The 22,246-nt window shown below is 40.8% G+C and overlaps 1 protein-coding gene across 5 annotated transcripts in view; it reads right to left on the reverse strand.

The window, feature by feature from the left end:
* ANKFN1 (ankyrin repeat and fibronectin type III domain containing 1) overlaps positions 1 to 22,246 on the reverse strand; it is a 459,993-nt gene that overhangs the window by 238,886 nt on the left and 198,861 nt on the right. For all 5 annotated transcript variants that reach the window (XM_053211570.1, XM_053211568.1, XM_053211569.1 and 2 more), the window contains one exon: positions 6,031 to 6,071. In XM_053211570.1, the coding sequence (XP_053067545.1) occupies positions 6,031 to 6,071 (41 nt within the window). The remainder of the gene's footprint in view (positions 1 to 6,030; positions 6,072 to 22,246) is intronic.

Genomic DNA, 22,246 nt, shown 5'->3' on the forward strand with positions numbered 1-22,246 from the left:
AAGTGTATTAAATGTTTTATTTTATTTGTAAATTGTGTGCTACACATCCATTATGTCAGTAAATATAGATACACACATACATATATGTATGTATACACACACATATACATATATATGTATGGACACATGTGTGTGTGCCTGTGTATATAATTTATTCCAGGAGCAGCCTAGAAGGGCAACATTGAAATTTCATAAGAAATGGAATTGTTGGAGACAGAAAATAATAGATAAGCAATTTATTAATCCCTGGAATTGGGCATTTTTGAAAGAGAAGAGGCAAGTAAGGAAAAAAGCAACACAAGCTTTCATTAAAAATTTTTTGAAGTTTTATTTATTTAAGTAATCTCTATACCCAATATGGGGCTCAAACTCACAACCCCATGATCAAGAGTCACATGCTCTTCCCACTGAGCCGGCTAGGCAATGCACTAGTATTTTGCTACAGAGAGCAGTAGGGAGAGGAAGAAGCGAGATTTTTGAGCAGCTACTATGAGGAATTTGGATAAAGGTCTTTAGGATATTTTTCTGTGGAATGTGATATAATTCTGCTTTAAAGGACTTTAATAAAAATTTACATTGTTTTCATCTGTTTAGATTTTTGTGTTTCCTTTGAATATATACCTAAACTTAGGGGCCATGAAGCATTTGAGTTATAGTTAGGTTATACAACATTTTGATCATAAAACTATTATTTGGAGTCAATATGGGTTCACTATGAATAAACTGCCAAATTGCCTTTGTTCTTCTAATGATAGCATGGTTATACTAGCATAGCTTGACAATAACAACAAAAATGACAACAATACAACTATTACCATCACTAATTATTGTTTTTAATTATTGATAGCTGTTCTATATTCTTTACACAGATTAATTTGCTTAAATATCACAACAACCTTATGAGGCAGATAAAATAATGTCATTATCTTACAGATCAGGATGTGGACCTAGAAAGGTAGAGTAACTTGCTCCCAAGCTCATAGCTAGCAAAATCTAGTAAGGTTAGAATCCAGGCAATCTAGCCCTGAAGATCATACCATTAGTGAACTATATAATGCTACAATATTTCCCAACATTAGCAGTGTAGCGTGAAATTCATCTTACTCTTCATTTCTAAAGAGCACCGATAACAACCTAAAGTAGCTGTCAGGGTGCTGGAAAGCTGCCTGCATCAGATATTGTTGGGTGATTTCATGAAAGCACTTTCTGAGCCTCTGCTTGTTTAACAGAATGTTACAGACATTTCAGGAGAGACAAAGATGAAAATGAATAAAACATGATTCTGCCTCCGAAAAGCTTAAAATCCAGGTATACACCATTTTTGTCAATCTCTTGAATGAAGTCAAGAGGCAAATCAAGTATGTCCCAAAACTGAAATAGGGTTTAAAGTAATTCAAATTCAAAAAGCTTCTAAGAATCTCCACTAGTATTCTGAAATTAATAAGTGTCACAGGAATAAAGGTACAAGTTTGTTGTAGTATTCAAAACCAAGTGCATAAATATAGGACTGGAAAAAATCCATTTTTATAGCAGCTTTTATACAGCATATCTAGAGGTTTTAGGATTAACCTCAAGACTAAAGTGCTATTAAAATTTCTGATGTACTCTTAGGTTATAGTAATAGAAATAACATGTCCAGAACAAGAACTTTTTTTTGTTTTCTTGGAGCTCTGCAATGGTCAGCCATCTTGGCAGTGATTTTTTTTTTTTTTTTTTTTCAGTTCAGGACGTAATATTTTAAGAGGGACATTGAAAAATGTGACTGGAGCAAATGGAAAAGGATAACTAAACCAAGTCATATGAAGGATGGCTAAAGCAACCAGGGATGTTTAGCCTGGACCAGGAAGGCTCAGAGAGTGTATGGGATCGGATTCCAAAATATTTGGAGGGTTGTCATGTGGAAGAAGGAGTCAACTTCTGAGCTGCTCCAGAAGGCAAAACTAGCACAAGCCACCTGAAGGTTATCTCAGGTTAGTAAAAGAAAGTTTGAAGTGTTGAGCTATTAAAAATGATTGCACCTCCATGGGCTAGAGAAAGGGGTCCTAGAGAGGATGTTGTGAGGAAGATGGCTTGGGGTGGGCTGTTGAACTGCATCGTGTTGAACCATCTTCCCAAATTAAAATCCCATGATTTATAATGGCATAGCACAAACAATTCCCTAAACTTTTAAATTCTTTTTTTTAATGTTTATTTATTTTTGAGAGAGAGAAAGAGAGAGAGAGAGAGAGTGAGAGAGAGAGAGAGAGAGAGCACGCACAAGCTGGGGAGGGGCAGAGAGAGAGGGAGACACAGAATATGAAGCAGGCCCAGGCTCTGAGCTGTCAGCACAGAGTCCGAGGAGGGGCTTGAACCCACGAATTGAACTGTGAGATCATGACCTGAGCTGAAGTCAGATGCTCAACTGACTGAGCCACCCAGGTGCCCCAATTCCTTAAGCTTTTAGAATACATACACAGGAAAATATTATTTTCCCCAAATACACAAAAACTACAATTAACATATGAGTAGCAATTATCCCTCCTAGAAGCAAAAGAAGCAGTGACATTTGGGTCATGAGAAGAGACGAAGCAAACAGCCTGTGCAATTGCCTCTGTGCAGAGAAAGCCTGGGAACTACAGGCATAAGCCCTGGCTGGGAATCTGCTCTGTGGAGAACAGGGGGCTGTTTTCATACAAGGAAGGGAACAGAGAAGGAATACAAGGTTAACGCTGGATGTGGCTTTAAATCCTTCAGCACAGTGCCTAGCGGTCATAAAAAAAGCAAACACAAGTCAGCAAAACCTTTGCAGAGGTGATGAATAGAAATAGAACATATTACTCTGGTCTAGATAAATGCAACATGTTACATCCCTGCACTGCCTCTGCAGCATGGGCCACAGACCTTCCTCTGTAAAGAGCATTTCAGGCTTGGGGAAGAAGAAAATGCAACCAGAACACAGGCGAAAATTCTGGCACATGGATCTTCAGCTAAATTACACAAACCAAATTAACACAATTGGCAAGTGGGCACCTAGAGATGGGGTTTTGAAAGGGAATCCCACCAGAGACAGGAAGAGTGAAAGGGAGATGCCAGAAGGGACTGCTCTAGGCTGGTTGAATACAGGACAAAGTAAGAGAAAAAATGGAGATTGTCATCCAGACAAAGCTCAGTGGAGAGTCCAGAAGAGTCAAGGGGAACAGACCTTTGCCTAGCCCACAAAAGCCCCAGATAAAATCTTAACCATACTATGCAATTTATTAAAAGTTTTTCTTCCCCACTAACCAACCAGCTTCCACTAGTCTCAAGCATTCTTTCTGACTTATTTCATTAACATTTCCTTCTTTTTCTGGAGTGGTCAGAGCCCCAGGGAATCTCTTTCTCTCTCCTCCCCCTTCCCCCCCCAACCAGTGGGGCATTGAATGAGAGCCAGAGTGTTGTCTGTGTAAAGAGAAATTGCAAAACCACAAATTGCAGAAAATCGTTACTGCCAAAAATCGAAAGGAACACACAATATCACCATGCCTCTTAAAAAGCAATTGCGCATTTTACAGGCCTCTGGATAATTCAGGTTTGTTTGGCAACTTTCTCACCCATACCACCCAGAAGACAATTCTCTTCCACCAGAGGCAGTGGTCCCAAAGAATATTTGTAGTTAAAGAGAAACAAAAAATGTGGGTGCAAGTCCTTCCAGGGGCCTTGCTTTGGCCCAATACGGTTCTATTTGATTCTATTGTGTAGTATTGATTTTAAGATCCAAAGTTTGCCCCTCCCAGATTCCCAGGGATTCCTGCTGAGACAGAGAGAGAGCCTCCAATAATGTAACAAGAATCCCTTAAAGACACAAAGCACTTTCAGATGGCAAAATCTTTCCGAAATGTTACCTTATGTGATTATCACAACAACCCTTTGACAGAGGCAAGGAAAATGTTTTCCCTTTCTCCTCCTCTAACCCATAATAAAGATGCTTTGAAACTGAGGGGTTCAGTAACATTCTCAAAATCATACCACTTCTGAGGGAGTGATCTGGGACTCAGACATAAGCCTTCTGAGTTTTAGTCCTGAGTTCCTTCTATCACCTACCCCCTTTCTCTGTGGGGGCATGCCTTCCTGACTTGGCTATGGCTGCTCTCCTTCAGAGGAGTTGGGATTTTATGTGGCCCATACACATTTCCAGGGCCTTGACTTGGAAAACCTCCTGCCATTCACTACAGATTGAGCCTTGTCTGAATGCGTGCTGATTAGGTCGTCTTCCGTTTGTATTGGTTGTATAATACAATCATCACTGGGGTAATGCCAACTCCTGAGGTACTGATCGAGTCTGGCTGCCAAAATGAACCCAAATCACAATTGCCTGGTGATTTTAATGTGTTTCCATGACTCCATGGGTCAGACCAACTCCCCACCAGTTTAGCTCAGAGATGACGTGGAGAGGTGGGAAGAACTGTTTTTGTCTGGATGGTGCAAAACTCTGTGCAAAGTTGCTGCTCAGAGTATTTGCTAATAAAAGGGATCACCAAGCACTTTGTATGTCCTTGAGAAAAAAGTGTGAAAGTAAAGTGATCACAGATTAACCTCCTAACATGGAACAGCTAGCCATTTCTCTCTCCACCTGGGAGATGCAAGGTGCTTCAACCAAAACTTTGATAAAGAGATCTTGAGGTAGTGGTCATATATGTGTTCATAGTTGCATACTTGCAAATAATGACTAAAAATGCTATCTTAAACTACCTTCCGTCTAATTGTCACCATGAACATATTCCAAATATCTCTTAGTATTTAACATTAAACCATTTAAAATCAGTGATAAGCCTAAGTAGACAGATACAGTGTGAGAAAGAGCTATGGAATATGAATATGGAGGAAAGTAAACACATACTGTTCTCCTGAACAATTTCTATGTTCAAAAGAAAGAATATAGTCAGACGTTAACATGTGTACAAATAAAATACTTAGGATGGCACATGAAAAGGGAGACTGCTCCTAAAATCTAACATGGCTTCACAGGCAAAAGCTGCTTAAAACATTCATAACTTGCAGGTGTCTTGATAATGCAATAAAGACCAAAGTGATATAACACAGAAATTGACATTTAAAAAAATTCCAGTGAACACAGATACTTTGACATAAAATATGAATGGTTTTAATAAGGATGCATGTTGCTTGGGCTAGTGTTTGAATATTTGGTGGATAGCAATGGGATCAATCCATTCTAGAGAACAGACAAAATATATTATCCACACATTCTTGGTTTACCTGGCTCAAGGTTGTTGATCTCCTGCTTCTACCTTATGGTTGTTGATCTTCTGCTTACTTATCTGTAGTGACAAGCAAGTCACTACCATTTGAACTACTTTTGAATAGCTAGAGTCTTTATCCTGAATTCACATCTATCCCCTGCTTTTTGAACTTGAGTATTATCAAATTATTCCAGAGACAGATGGAACATTCATATTTTGAACTCCCAGTTCGGACCCGGTGTAATTTTATTTGGTCTTTTAAAAAAGAGGGGGTTTGTAATTTGGCTATAGACACTGAGAGTACCAAGAGTAAAGAAACATAATACATGGAGATTCGTTCTAGAAAGAACACGGGTTTACAGAGCGGCTGCAATGCAGTACATACAGGGAGGCATTATTAAGATAACTACCCTGCTATTAAATGTGAAACAGCCTGTGACTGTGAGGAGTGACCGGGCAAAGAGTAATAAATTAGCCATTTGAGAGAAGCTGAATATTCAAATGTTTGGTGTCACATGATCATCATATCTAAAAGAATACTGCCTAATGTCTCCTCCTCACTTTTTTTTCTAGCTTTTTAGATGCAATGTAGTGGCAGCCATGATTGGGTTCAATCTGTTTCCCAAACGGTTTATAAAATATCACACGATGCTATACAAACCAACAGTATGAAACATTAGATTCACACTGAGGCTGCATTTGTTGAGCCAGGCTTTAAAAAGGCAGCAATGTGAGATGGGAGCCTTAAAGATGAGGAGGTTTTAGGAATTAGAGCTGAGAAGGAGATACCATTTCAAGGAGGAAATGTACTTACATTTTGCTGCAAGTGAAATGCCTGTCTTTAAAGGGCAGCCTCTGAAACAAAGAGAAAAACAAAAACAAAAAACAAGCGTGTTAAAAAAAAATAGAGAGCAACCAATTCAGAATGAAAAAGGCACTGGATGGTCTTTGAAGGTACAGCCACTGACTGAAAACATGAGGGGCCCAGAGATGAAAACATTTTTATTGGGGAACTCTTCTTAGAGGTACAGAGAGAAGTAGCCCACAAAGAAAACATGCAAGTCAACTGTCATATCTCATCACATTCTCAGCTCCCTGTCCTGGACCCTCCTAGAATTTCCAGATCCCTTGATGCTCACTTTGTCTCCCACATCTGATCCTGCCTAGAGAGAAATATGGAGAGTCTAGTTGCCTAGTTCAATGGCTTAGACTCATCATTCTCTGGCTTCTGGTTCATACTGACATTGCACCTTATTCTCATAGGCCCAGCTCTGAGACATTGTTCCATTAAATTAAGCTCCTCATAAAAATTATGCTCTTCTCAATTCATGCTTATTTGGGTAAGTGGACAAGTTTTCTTTTCCAAGGAATAAAAAGCTATTCTGGGGAGTATTGGGGTGGGGGCACTGGAATCGATGCCAGGTTTTTCCTTACTCAAGATGGCAGTAAAAGAAGAAACAATTAGACTGAGCCTGTGCTTGGAAGGAGTTTGCCAGTTGTGCAGGCAATTTGTTCGGTGTGGCAGCCTACCAGACAACTCAGTTTGCTTCCAAATCCATTTCTCCCCCTTTGGATATACTGTGGTTATATCCAAAGGGGTCCTTTTCAAAGTAGTAGATTTAATTGGGAATGGCAGGTAAGCCCCCATGATTGATATGAACAATCTGTGTACTGAGATTCACATGATTCTGGGTCATCTCTAAGACTGAACACTCAAGTCATGGTGTCCTTGGACCTACAGCAAGATCTGCCATGCCCCCCTACATGGATCTGGATAAGCTGGATTAGTGACTTTGGCGAGCAGTATTTTTCCAAGCTCTGCCATTTTTTAAAAATTTTTTTTTTACATTTATTTATTTTTGAGAAACAGAGTGAGACAAAGCGTGAACGGGGGAGGAGCAGAGAGAGTAGGAGACACAGGATCTGAAGCAGGTTCCAGGCTCTGAGCAAGCGGTCCGCACAGAGCCTGATGCGGGGCTCGAACCCACAAACTGTGAGATCATGACCTGAGCCGAAGTCGGACACTCAACCGACTGAGCCACCCAGGCGCCCCCAAGCTCTGCCATTTTTAGTAATAGTGTGACTTTGACAAATTGATTCTGTGCTCTGGGATTGATAGAAATAATAATGTGGTTATTTCAAATAGTTGTAAGAGTTAAGTGAGATAATGCATGTGAAATAAGTCCTACTTAGTGTTTTACTGTTATTGTTCTTATTACCAGAAGACCTATCTGGGAAAACAAATTAAGAAGATATAATAAGTCCATGATATTGGAGCTGGGAGAGTGGCTATGGAGAGAGTTGTGCTTGGGTAAGATGTCTCCTCTCTTGACCATCTGCACTGTACCATTGTCCCAGATTTCTCTCCCACATTGCCTTCTTCCACTCTTCGTTGCTCTAACCGCTGAGTGTAATTCAGGTTAGATTAACATCCACACTGGAAAATCCCTCAGTGTTTTAGCAAGCCACCTAATTCCACATTTACTATCCATGGACAGGTTTGGGGTGAGGCTCCTAGACTGACAAATTATGAAATTATTGAACTATTGACCCCAGAAAGAACAGGCATAGTTCTTCTTTCAGAGTTCTTTACATGAGGTAGGTACTTGATACATTTTTATTGAGTTGACTATTTTAGATGGATCCTATGGTGTGACTCAATAAGATGTCATATGCGTCACCGACTAGGAGGAGTTAGAAACACTGCTCTGACAGACAACACACACCCCCACCTCTCCCTCCTCCAAACAAAAAAGTATGCTGAAAATTCTTCTCAAATTGTGCACCCTTCAGTTCCTCTAAGGAACTTGTTGCTAGGAAACAAATTTAGACAGCTCTCACCTGCTGAGGAAAGTTTTTACTACTGCTTCAGATAACAGGTTCTTCTTTAGTGACAAAAGTATTAACAAGGAAAACTGTCTGTTACTTCACGGATTCACTGGACAAGAGCTCTTTCTTCATTTGGGCAACAATTTCATGGCAATATCATTGATTACCCTGAAAACTATTCAGAGCTGTCCTTGAGACTGCATTATGAAGCCACCTAATGCAGTGGTACTGATCATTTTTCTTGGGGTACAAAATAAATAAAGCAATCAAGAACAGTGTGGGTGGTGGTGAGGTTTTATAGACTACAGAGGAACATAAAAGCTTGCTTTGGCTTTCTATGCTTATTTCCACATTAGAAAAAGAAATACCTGAATTCTTAAAGAAGAGAGCATTTAAAATGAATAATTAACTCATTTGCTAAATGTGTATTCAGTGCCCGGTATGTGCAGCACACTGTGCTAGGCCCTGAGAATACACTGCCTGCTCTCATGATAACATCTGTCTGGTAGGGGAGACAACTGGACAGTTTGGAGGGATCGCATGATGATGTAATGCAAAATCACAAGGTGGTCAGAGAGGAGGGGAGGTGGTCTTTGATGATCCAGTGTGGAAAGAGAAATCAGGGAAGTCTGATTGAGGGGAGTGTTAGGATAATATCTGAAGAAAAATTCATATTTAATAATGCCTGTTGATGTTGCTGAGTCTTAACACATCAGGAACTGTCCTAGGTGCTTTGGCATGTACTGATTCACTTGTTACTGCTAACCACCCTAGAAAGGAACTAGTCCCACCTCAGGGTGGGAGTTAAAAAGCCAAATGGGGGTTCCTGGAGCACACCAGGCAAAAGGACATCATCAGTGGCATGGGGCCCCGGACAGGAGGAACTCGCTCTCATTGAGGGACCGGGAGACCAATACCACCATTTGCCTTATTTAGCACACCCTTCAACCAAATCCATTCTTCCACCATGGGAGTTCTTAAAGAATCATAGATGGGGCCCTTCTGATATCAATGCTGGATAACTTAAGTTACAGAAGCCTTGCCTCAGTGTTCTCACCTTGTGGAGATGCAAGGTCCTCTTATCTCTCTGCCCTGAACCACACCCACCTAGTACCCCTGAGCCACCCTCAGAGGACATGCAAGGTCAGCATCTGGGTCATGGTCACACATGGGCCTGATCCACGTGGAATGGATCTTGTTCAAAGCCCTTGGATTTCCTTGGTCTCCTTGCTAGGACTTCAGATTCCTATGCTCTGGGATTTATCAACTGATGGTCCTGGAGCAACTGATCTCTAGGCCAAAGTGTTCAACTAAGGGATTCTACACATCACCTGTTTATCTTAACTTCTTACCCTGGTTCCTGTGGTTGATCCCATCTGGTTATGATCTGTAACCTACAATTGACACTCATTAAAAAAATAGACTACTTAGTAATTTCAGAATGTTCTATGCTCATTGAAGTATCTGGTTTGAATTTTCTGCTATTTAAAGTTTTCACAATATGCAAAAAATTGCATCAATGCAAGTATAACTGTTTGAATGATATAACATATGGAATAAAATCTCCTATGTATCTATTCCTCTCTACAATGCACAATAAAATAAAGTAGTTCCTACATCTCCAAGATTATAAATTTTGAGATGAAGTGGCTACCACTTTCTTATTCTGAATTTTGAAAAAATTTTATTTTATGTTAATTTTACTTATTTGCTTATTGCTATGGTAGGAATACTTATTCTCTATTTCACATATTCCCAGGAGTGCTGAGACCAGTTTTTTTTAATTACCTGGGAAATTAATTTAAGAATGAACAGGGCACCTGGGGGGCCCAGTTGGTTAAGTGTCCAACTCTTGGATTCAGCTCAGGTCATGATCTCACAGTTTGTGGGATTGAGCCCCACATTGGGCTCTGGGGAAACAGCAAGGAGCCTGTTTGGGATTCTCTCTTTCCCTCTTTTTGCCCCTCCCCTGCTCACTCTCTATCTCTCTCTCAAAAAAATAAATAAATAAACTTAAAAAAATACTTTAAAAGTGAACAGATGCCAGTACCAACGTATTTGTAGCTATGTTTCCTAGGGCAAGTGAAACAAAAGCAAAATTAAACTACTGGGACTACACCAAAATAAAACACTTCTGCACAGCAAAGGAAACCATCAACAAATGAAAAGGCAACATACTAAATGGGAGAAGATGTTTGCAAATGACATTTCTGATAAGAGGTTCATATCCAAAATATATAAAGCACTTATACAACTCAATACAAAAAAACAAAAACAAAAACAAATAATCTGATTAAATAATGGGCAGAGGACCTGAATAGACATTTTTCCAAAGAAGACATACAGCCAAGAGACACATGAAACAATGCTCAACATCACTCATAATCAGGGAAATGCAAATGAAAACCACAGTGAGATATTACCTTACACCTGTCAGAATTGCTAGAATCAAAAAGACAAGAAATAATAAGCACTGGCAAGGATGTAAAGAAAAAGAAACCCTTGTGCACTGTTGGTGGGAATGTAAATTGTGTGGCCACTGTGGAAACCAGTATGGATGCTCCTCAAAAAATTAAAAATAGAAGTACCATATGATCCAGTATTCCACCTACTGGGTATTTACCCAAAGAAAACAAAACCACTAATTCAAAAAGATATATGGACCCCTATGTTTATTGCAACATGATTTATAGAGCCAAGATATGGAAGTAGCTCAAGTAATCTAAGTGTCCATTTATGGATGAATCGACAAAGAAGATTATATATACTATATATTTATGGAATATATTTATAAATATTATTCAGCCTGAGAAAGAAGGAAATCCTGCCATTTGTGACTTGTGACAAGATGGACTGAGATGGGCCTGAGGGCATTGTAGTACATGAAATAAATCAGAGAAAGTGTCCATTGGCAGATGAACAGATAGAGAAGTGGTACACACACACACACACACACACACACACACACACACACTGGAATATTAGTCAGCCATAAAACAGAATGTACTCTTGCCATTTGTGACATGGAGAGACCTAGAAGGTATTATGCTTAGTGAAATAAGTCAGAGACAGAAGGAAAAATATCATATGATTTCACTTGTATGTGGAATCTAAAAAAGAAAAGAAACAGAGAAACTAAAAAAGAAGAAAGATACCCATAAATTCAGAGAACATTCTGATAGTTTCCAGAGGAGGGGGGCTGGACAAAAGAGGTGAAGGGGAGGGGGGAGGTACAGGCTTCCAGTTATAGAATGAATAAGTCATGGGGATAAAGGCCACAGCATAGGCAACATAGTCAGTGGTATTGTAACAGTGGGGAAAAAAAAAGAATGAACTGATGCAAGTTTTATATAAAGTAGAATATGCCAATTATCAGGTAATAATAATACTATGTTATAAAAGGTGAAACTCCTCTTCACTTTGATCAAGTGTTCTTTAAAACCTGAGACTATGTGCTATAGGCACAGGGATCAGATGTTGAGTTTGAGAGCCCAGGGCTCCCACACTGGAGGTACAGGCAATCGTCTAAGAGGGTCATGAGTTGGAGTCTCGATTCTCCCACTGGAAGTAGAGGCAATGGTATCAGAAGGCCATGAGTTGGAGTCTGGGTTCTCCCACTGGAAGTAGAGGCAATAGTATCAGAGGGCCATGAGTTGGAGCTTTGGTTCTCCCACTGGAAGTAGAGGCAATGGTATCAGAAGGCCATGAGTTGGAGTCTTGGTTCTTCCACTGGAAGTAGAGGCAATGGTATCAGAAGGCCATGAGTTGGAGTCTTGGTTCTCCCACTGGACGTAGAGGCAATGGTATCAGAGGGTCATGAGTTGGAGTCTTGGTTCTCCCACTGGACGTAGAGGCAATGGTATCAGAGGGTCATGAGTTGGAGTCTGGGTCCTCCCACTGGAGGTAGAGGCAATGGTATCAGAGGGTCATGAGTTGGAGTCTCTGTTCTTCCACTGGAGGTAGATGCAATGATATCAGAAGGCCATGAGTTGGAGTCTTGGTTCTCCCACTGAAAGTAGAGGCCATGAGTTGGAGTCTGGGTTCTCCCACTGGAAGTAGAGGCCATGAGTTGGAGTCTTGGTTCTCCCACTGGAGGTAGAGGCAATGGTATCAGTAGGCCATGAGTTGGAGTCTGGGTTCTCCCACTGGAAGTAGAGGCAATGGTATCAGAGGGTCATGAGTTGGAGTCTCTGTTCTTCCACTGGAGGTAGATGCAATGATATCAGAAGGCCATGAGTTGGAGTCTTGGTTCTCCCACTGAAAGTAGAGACCATGAGTTGGAGTCTTGGTTCTCCCACTGAAAGTAGAGGCCATGAGTTGGAGTCTCGGTTCTCCCACTGGACGTAGAGGCAATGGTATCAGAAGGCCATGAGTTGGAGTCTGGGTTCTCCCACTGGAAGTAGAGGTAATGGTATCAGAGGGCCATGAGTTGGAGTCTCAGTTATCCCACTGGAGGTGGAGGCAATGGTGTCAGAGGGCCATGAGTTGGAGTCTCGGTTCTCTCACTGGAGGTAGAGGCAATGGTGTCAGAGGGCCATGAGTTGGAGTCTCGGTTCTTCCACTTATTTCCAGTGTGATGTGCAGCCAAATATTTAACCTTATGCCTTTTATTCTTATGAAAGCACATATACATACATCGATGTTTGTGTATCTCACTGCCTTTGTCTATAAAAGGCAAATAAGAGCAGCACCTGTACCTCCCCTGAGATTGTTGTGCTTTTTAGAGGAATATGCATATAGAGGACTTGGCAGAGACTTTGCCCATTTTAAGTGCTTAACATATGACACTTAGATTTATCTTTATTGAGTCCAAACTGAAAAATTACTGTAGCAAGAATTACACTTTCCATTTGGATCAAAATATTCTGTCCTAGTTCCTTAAGTGGTTACAAGAAATGTCATCTCCAACTTCTTTTGTGTTTGACTTTGGGTCTTGATTTGACCCAAAGTGGGCTCTTCTTTAAAAAGTCAGAGTGGATTGCTTTTTCACTTCCTTCTTACAATAGTTTTTAAGTTTTTCCCACTAGTGTTTTAAGAAGTTTGTAAACATTTCTAATTGTTTCTCTTATGGTATTGGAATCCCACTGCCATTTTTTTCTTTTTCTAGTCTTGACCCTGCCTTTTCCAAGAATGCAGCAAACCCTTGCATATCCTTGCCACATTTGCTTACAAATGACCTCTTATGCTTTGATTTTTTCCAGCTTTAACTGTTAAAAAAATTAAGGAAGCAGTTTCTTTTTATTTATTTATTTTTTTTGAGAGAGTGAGAGAGAGAACAAGCAGGGGAAGGGCAAAGAGGGAGCAGGACAGAGGATCTGAAGCAGGATCTGCACCAACAGGCTGACAGCTGAGAGCCTGACGTGGGGTCAAACTTATGAACCATGAGATCGTGACCTGAGCTGAAGTCAGACGTTCAGCTGACTGAGCCCCCTGCCCCCCAAGCACTCCAAAGAAGCAGTTTTTACTACAGAAGATTTGGAAAATACACAAAAGCACTAAAATGAAGTAAAAGAGTCCACAGCCTCACCTCACAGATTTATTCTAAAGTGGATAAAGAGGTAAGCACCTTGCCTCCCTTTTCCCAGAGATAATTACTGTCAATAGTGTGTTAGGGTATCATTCTAAAGTGTTTTTTATGCTTATGAAAGCACACATACATATGTAAACCTTTTACACATACACACATGTGGTTAAAATGTTTTCAACAAAAACAAGGTCATGTTATATAATTCTCTATACTATGCTTTTTGTTCTCTTTTTAGTATATTTGTGGAGATACATTCCAAGTTGGTGTATTTGTTTAGTGGCCTCATAGAAATCCATTTATGGACATGCCTTAATTTATTTAACCAATCCCATATTGATTAGTGAACATTTAAATTTCTTGGGATTTTTTTTGCTATGACAATGAGCTTACAATGAGAAAGCATTTTGAACATTAGTCTTCAAGAAGGTTGAGCCTCTTCACCCTGTACCAACAATAAGTATCCTTCATATGTATCTTTCACTTTGCACTCATAATTTCTATTTCTTTGCATTTTTCTTCTCCATGTGATAATTCTTCCATCTGAGCTTCAATATACTTAATTCCGTTTTTAGCAATGTTTTTGAGTTCCAAGAATTCTTTTTTTTTCCCCTCAGATTGTTCCTTTGTAATAACTTTCCCTAGTCGCCCTGGGAATTTATGTTACTTTCTTTTAGAGTTCTTTTTATTTCTTCCTTTAAGGATACCTCACAGAGAGCTACCTGTTCTGATTACATTGTTCTTTCCCTCTTCAAACTGCTGAGTCATTTTTAATGCTTTGTGCATTTTCTCTCCCCACAAACTCTGCTACTTGTCTGCACACATCCAGATCTCCTGACCTGTAAGGGAGGAGAGGCCCTCAGCACATATGCAGGTAAGCTGGGGTGGGGGTGGGGGTCTTCTATGCAGTAGTGGGTCTGCAACTGGTGGCAGGTAAAGGAAGAATCTTTTCTTGGTGAATGAGCTGGCAGACTGGGACCCCTCCACTGAGTGGTATAGGGAGGTCTAGGACTTACCAGGATCCTCCTGGCAAATAGGGAATATAAGCGTTCTCTTCAAGGTATACACAATTGATGTAATCTTTAGTTATGGTCTTCTCAAAAACAAAACACAAAGCAATGGTAACTCCCAAACAACATAGAAATTTCTATATTGAAGCCAAGTTGACATGTCAGACCAAGTGTACACTCTTATCTTCAGGATAAAGGACATTACGAGACTCATATAAACATGGCACTCGCAGAAAACATGTCAATAATATTGTGAATTGTAGTCTATCTTTCATATGGACATATTTTGGCAAAATAATTGTATTTCACACACTACTCAAATAATATACGCTAATTATCAATAGCAACAAAGTAAGTGGTATTTTTTTAGTCAACCATGTACTTGTTTACCAAATACATATCAGATATTTAAAACGTGTTCTAGGTTTTAAATATAAAACACTGACAAAACACAGTGACTGTTTTATCATCAAGGCATTTGCGGTCTGTGTTGCATGAAAGGCCTATCAGAAAATGACTCCACAATGATAATGACATGTGGTAACCACTAGGATAGAGCTAGGCCTGTGGTATTCAAGGAGCAAAGGATATTCTTTCTAAAACAGATTAAGGCAGATTTTTCCAAAGAAGGGTCAAAATGGGTTTGTGGAAGAAAGAAGTTAAATGTTAAGTACGTTTGGGAAACACTGGGTTAAAGATGGTTAAGTGGATCTTTCTAGTATAATCTTTTTCAGAGGTTTTAATAGTCAAATATTTATTACAAATTCTAGGGAGTGGTAATGTCCTGAATGTATGGGACTGAAGAACCCTTCTTCCAAGCATTCTGAGGGACACACCTGGGGAACAATGGCCTAAGTGATCCAAGGGAGCTCTCTTAGAGGAGTAACATTGCAGCTGAGACTCCAAGATGAGCAGGTGTGAGGCAGAAGAGGTTGGAAGAAAAACAATCCATGTAAAGGCACGGAGACAGGACATGGCTATGACAATACCAAGTGGCTCCAAAGAGCTAAGCCAAAGGTCACGTGAAAAAGTGACCAGAAGTAGGTACAGAGATAAACAAGAGTCAGTCAGATCATTCCATCCAGGTAAAGGGTTGAACTTTAGCCTGAAAGCAAGAGAGGTATTTAGATGTTCTGACACAGGGGAGAGGTATGAATGGATTTGCTTTGTCAAAAACCCTGGGAGCACCTGGGTGGCTCAGTTGGTTAAGTGTCTGACCTGATTTCAGCTCAGGTCATGGTCCCTCAGTTTGTGGGATGGAACATGCATTGGGCTCTGTGCTGACAGTGTGGAGCCTGCTTGGGATTCTCTCTCTGCCCCTTCCCTGCTTGTGCCCACATGTACATGCATGCTCTCTCTTTCTCTCTGCCTCCAAATAAATAAACGAACATTAAAAAAAACCCCAAAAACATCACCCTGGTAACAGTATAGCTGTGCATTCATAGTGAAGTTGCCTAGAGAAAGGAAGAGTGGTCAGGAGGAGTTCTTGAAATAACCCAGATGTCAGTGTTGAGGGAATGAGCCAGGGGAGAAAGATGGATGGATGGATGGATGGATGGATGGATGGATGGATGCATGGGAAGGAAGGAAGGAAGGAAGGAAGGAAGGAAGGAAGGAAGGAAGGAAGGAAAGGAAGGAAATAAGGAAAGAAGGCAGGATGGGAGGAAGGGGGGCTAAGGAGGCAGTATCTGCAGGACCAGGAGTCCAGTTAGATGTGAGGTGAGTGGCAGGTAAGGGTTAGGGGACACTGGGTAGGTGATACAGTCATACAGTGATGGGGAATACGGGAGAAAGAACAGGTTTGGATTGAACCTAATGGCTCACTTAGGAGGTAGAATTCAGGTGAAAAGGGATGGAGGCCTGAGCCAAAGCTGTAGCCAATGCTTGGACGTGTTGAAACAGAAGGGCCATTGGAATATGTTAACTGTTAAGATCCTAACAGGTTAATTTATTAGAGATACTAACAACCCTAGGAATCCACAGGTTAGGTAATTATTCCCTAGGAAACACATATCTCATTTAGGAATTCTGTACCTCAAGCCCCTCAACTGACAAAAAGGTAAGTATGAATTGTTTTTAAACGAACAAAACACGGTGAAAAAAAAAATTAAACCCAAACGGACTAGCTTCTTTTGCCTTCTACAGGGGGGTCAATTTACTCATATGATGGAAAAACAAATCCCTATTTCAGGGTTTCTCAACCTTGTTACTACTCACATTTAGGGTCAGATAATTCTTTGTTATGGTGACTGTCCTGTGCCTCACAGAATATTTGTTTAGCAGTGTCCCTGGCCTCTACCCACTAGATGCCAGTATTATTCCCTCCCCTGATTGTGACAACCCAAGTGTCTCCAAACATTGCCACATGGCCCCAAGGGGCACAACGGTATTCTCCTCCTACCTCCCACCCCACAGGTCAAACCACCGCTCTGGACTTTCCCTTTGACAAACTGGTGGGATTTGGAAGAACTCTACTAAGTCTTTTATGCCACTAAAGAGTGAAACCCAGAGGAGCAGACCTTTTGCTTCACAGAACGTATTAATGAGTTTGCAAATTCAGGGTTGGCCTAGACCTCGAGTAGATGGTGTGGGATTTACATTCTGCTATAGAAGGAAGTGAGAGGAACTGAATTCCTAAGTAAACTGAGGGCACCTTGTTGAGCAGCAGTGGGGCTGATCTCTTACAGAAAAGAGAACAGTGAGAAATTCCTAATGGCTGGTGCTCTGGAAAACAGTGTGGAGGTTCCTCAAAAAATTAAAAATAGACCTACCCTATGACCCAGCAATATCACTGCTAGGAATTTACCCAAGGAATACAGGAGTACTGATGCATAGGGGCACTTGTACCCCAATGTTTATAGCAGCACTCTCAACAATAGCCAAATTGTGGAAAAAGCCTAAATGTCCATCAACTGATGAATGGATAAAGAAATTGTGGTTTATATACACAATGGAGTACTACGTGGCAATGAGAAAGAATGAAATATGGCCCTTTGTAGCAATGTGGATGGAACTGGAGAGTGTGATGCTAAGTGAAATAAGCCATACAGAGAAAGACAGATACCATATGGTTTCACTCTTATGTGGATCCTGAGAAACTTAACAGAAACCCATGGGGGAGGGGAAGGAAAAAAAAGAGGTTAGAGTGGAAGAGAGCCAAAGCATAAGAGACTCTTAAAAACTGAGAACAAACTGAGGACTGATGGAGGGTGGGAGGGAGGGGAAAGTGGGTGATGGGCATTGAGGAGGGCACCTGTTGGGATGAGCACTAGGTGTTGTATGGAAACCAATTTGACAATAAATTTCATACATTAAAAAAAAAAAAAGAAATTCCTAATGGCTGGGAAGATGGAGAACACTGAATGACAGGGATGCCTAATATTCATTCCTAAACTAGTCACTGTTCTGCAGTGGTGCTAGACTCCCCTATTGTCCCAAAGTCTGAAAATGGGGCCCCAAGCCAGATGCAGCTGTGAGCATGTCCACTCTCAAGGTTTTGCAGACATTTTCTGCATGGGGCTTACGTCACTGTCCTTGCCATTGTCATCCTCTACTCTTTCTTCTTATATTTTCTTTTTGGTTTCTTCCTCTTCTTTCACCACATCCTACAGTAAAACTTTCATTCTTTGAGGTTAATTTCTTTTACTAGAATTACCAGTAGGCTTAATTTCCCTGTGGGATGCTGGATTCCTTAAGGGCAGGTGGCTAGACAGACTCTTCAGACTTGACTGCACAGAGGTCAACATAGAGATCCTCTCACCTGGTCTCTCTCTTTACAGATGGGTAAACTGAGGTCTGGAGGGTTACAGTGCTTTATTTTAGGAACAAAGCCTACTTAGAACTTTTTGGTTCCTGATTCTGTGTTTTTTCTAGCAGAACACACTGCCTAGGAAGTCACTTCTCTCTGATTAGCTGGTACCAGTCTCTAGAAAGGTCTCTGATTTCTACATTAGAGGCTTCAAGGTAATAACCCTGCCAGAATAAAAAAAGCAGAATACAAGCTACTTCACTAAGGTTTCACTCCAAGGATCTCTTAAAACTTCAGTTCCTCTCAGATCTTTCCTGCATGACATCATTAAAATATTATCTGGCTCACAATATTTTCTACTTTAAACACTTCTCAAATTTTGATCTCCTGTCAGCTGACAATATAGATTCATAGAGCCCTTTCATGTCTCACAGGCTACTGTCCAAACCTTATAATTAAATAATGAATTTCTAAGGATTAATTATTCAAATGTCAAAGAGATGACTTTTGGTGAGGAATGAAGTATTTTTCAAATTTACTATAGATAATAGGAAAGCTGATCAATGGCCAGTGTTTACATTTCTAGCCATCAATTTTAATGAAACATTTCCTTTGAAGTCACTTATGGAAAATCTTGAAGTCCACATACACAAAGCTTAAAAATCACACTGCAGTTCTTTCTTATAAAAGTGACCTCAATTGATATTGATCTATAACTCTTACAGCAGGAAAGCCATGGCTCAAATTCCTATGAACCAGAGCACAAACCTAAGCAACTTCTTATTCATATTTTCTCCTCTGTAGTGTCTAGCAGAATATTCAATGTATAGTCACTCTTCAATAGTTTGTAGCTAAATGAATAAACCTCCAGGCTTTCCCTGCCAATAAGATCCTATATGCCCAGCAGCCTCCCACACCCATGCTGCTTCTATCACCATACCTGTGCCCGGGACACATTACATAATTTGTAGGGCTCAGGGAAAACATGAAAAGGTGGGGCTCCTTCTTCTAAAATGATCAAGAACTTCAAGACAGTGATGACAGGGCATTAAACCAAGCATGGGGTTCTATGCTACTTCGGCAGGTGTCTGTCCATGGAGCTGGCCCTGTCTGTGCCCAGCCAGCTTTTCAGCCTTCTGATTCCTTTATGCCTGGTAATTGTACCTCCTGCGCCGTGGGAAAACCCATGCTTGAGCTTCCTTAGCCTCTTTTTTTCCCATCTCACTCAGACCCCTCTCTCTTGAGTCCATGCCCTTCCAGCCTCCTTGTCTTGTCCCTTTCATTTTGTTCTCTGGACCCCTATTCTAAGGCGAGAAAGCTTCCCTCTGTGCCTTCTCAGTCCATCTCCTCACCTGAGTGGAAACCAGGCTTTCCCACCTCCACAGTTGTCTCCAATAGGGGCCACTGTTGCTTCTACTTCCAAAGCAAAATTCTATCTATCTGCCCTTGAGCCACCATTTTTTATGCTGCTCTTGTGGCACATAATTGCTTGCACCCTGTTTTCCACATCTTACCCTTTACCATCAGCTGCTCTCCATGCCTCATTTCTGCCTCCCTCTGACTCCAGCATGGACTCTCAGTTTTCCCTTGTATCCCACCTTTCTTGGTATTTGTAATATCTGTATTCATGACCCATCTGGCTCCCTGATCTCAGTGCAATGATTTCTCAGTGCAAAAGATCAGCAGCCTTGTGCTGATCAGTCACTCACTGGCATATCTCAAACCTCATTACTACTTGGAATGACTCCACTTGTAAGGTGTGTATTCTAATCACTGGACAACTTGAAAAACAGAGAAGGCAAAACGCAAAAACAAACAGCAAAACCATTCAACCAAACAAAAAATAACAACAGTTCTATCATTCAAAGGCATCCGTTGTTAGAATTTTAGAACCCCTCCAACACTTGTCTTTTTTCTGTGCATAGAAAATTGAAATGTAAGAGTTGGTGAGTCTACGTCTACGAACACAGGGGATGTTGATCTCATCTGGGGTACCAGATTAGGACTGTTTATTAGAAAGGGCTATTTAAACTGAAATCCAGAAGCTGGGGTAGAGTAATTTATTGAGAAGGGAGCAAATGGAAGGTCACTATAGGCAGAGACACAGCTTATACAAAAGTCCTGAGGTAGGAAAGAGCATGTCTTATTTGAGGACCTAAAAGAAAGCCACTGAGTAAGAACAGGGTGAGCTGAATTACCTGGGTTCAGATATCAAATTCTTTACTTCAGCCTTAATTTCTTTCTCTGTAAACCAGAGATCACACTGGCCTTCCCCTAGGATTACTGGAAAGATTAAATGTGTTCCTATGTGGAAAGCACTTAAAATAGCATCTGACACATAGGAAAGCTTTCTTAAAACAGAAGATAAGTGTAGACAGACTAAGTAATAAGTGTGGAGAGGGGGAAATGTCTCCTCTGCCTCCCCATGTTCTCCTGGAGGAGACTTCTATACGCACACCATGAGTGACATATTTTGGAGTAAGCATGTCTAGTTTCTCTTCCTTCCCTTTCTTCTCCATCCAGGAAGAGGTTGACTTATTAGACCATGGGAAACCAGATGTCCACGAACCCATGCTTCTATACTGGGCCATGGTTCTTGTGTGCACAGAATTCTGGGTTCCTATGTTAATGCTGCAAGTTGGGTGTGTGCTCCCTCAGGTCCAGCCACGACTGGATAGGTGAGTTATGTGAATCTGACACTGGGCTCCAGTCTCTTCAGTTCAGTGGAAGGTAGTGGGAAGCTATGGCTGGGTTTCTCCAGTGAAGTTTCCTACTTGCCCTACATTTTAGATTTATTGGATATTCCCCAACTATCAGTGAAGTTGATACTTTGATACTCATTTAGTGAGGAAGAAGAGGTGAAGGGATAGCATCATGATCCCCAACACATTAGTGCACTGTCTGGAAACCTTAAGATTAAATACAAACATCTGGAGAGCAAAGAACTTAGAGACGTGAGACCACCGATCTTGGTACAGCTACTGTGACAGGTTTTCACGTGAATGGGGTGAATTGTTGCCATATAGTGAATTGCTGCTGAGGCCAATATTGGATGATTTGGGCTTTAAGTAGCCAAAAATTAAAGTAAAGTAAAGTAAAGTAAAATAAAATAAAATAAAATAAAATAAAATAATCCAGCTAGATTTCATCTAGAGTAGAAAGAACGAGAGTAAGTGGTCTGGCCTTAGTCACTGGGTTTAGTGCTAGTCACTGGGAACACTACTCAGTTTATCCACCTTTGGATCCCTTCTATCTTGTTTGGAATTCCACAGGCTCCAGGGGGTCTATGGAAAGACTGGTTTCCTGATTTGTGTGGCTTGCCCACAGCCTCCTGGGGCTCCTCTGCCAATGCTCTTCAATTGGGTTCTTTTCCATTAAGCTTATATCTTAAATAAGACATGATATGGTATGGATTTAAAAGACACAGGCTCAGGGCGCCTGGGTGGCGCAGTCGGTTAAGCGTCCGACTTCAGCCAGGTCACGATCTCGCGGTCCATGAGTTCGAGCCCCGCGTCGGGCTCTGGGCTGATGGCTCAGAGCCTGAAGCCTGTTTCCGATTCTGTGTCTCCCTCTCTCTCTGCCCCTCGCCTGTTCATGCTCTGTCTCTCTCTGTCCCAAAAATAAATAAACGTTGAAAAAAAAATTAAAAGAAAAAAAAAAGAAATTACTGAAAAAAAAATTAAAAAAAAAAAAAAGACACAGGCTCAAATAATGGTTAAAGAGGAGTGTAGTCCCTGATTCATTTCTCCAGGCATTTGACTAGGAAGTTTATATAAAATGCTGTTTTCTTGAACTGTTTCTGGGATAGACTTGCTTAGAGATGTAAGGAAGAATGGAAGTGGGCTAAAATACAGGCTTTGATCTTGCATTTAGAACATGAGCTGTTGGAAATGAAAGAAAATGAAGGAAGATGCTATGA

The sequence above is a fragment of the Acinonyx jubatus genome, chromosome E1 (genome assembly GCF_027475565.1).
Source record: "Acinonyx jubatus isolate Ajub_Pintada_27869175 chromosome E1, VMU_Ajub_asm_v1.0, whole genome shotgun sequence".
NCBI lineage: Eukaryota > Metazoa > Chordata > Mammalia > Carnivora > Felidae > Acinonyx > Acinonyx jubatus.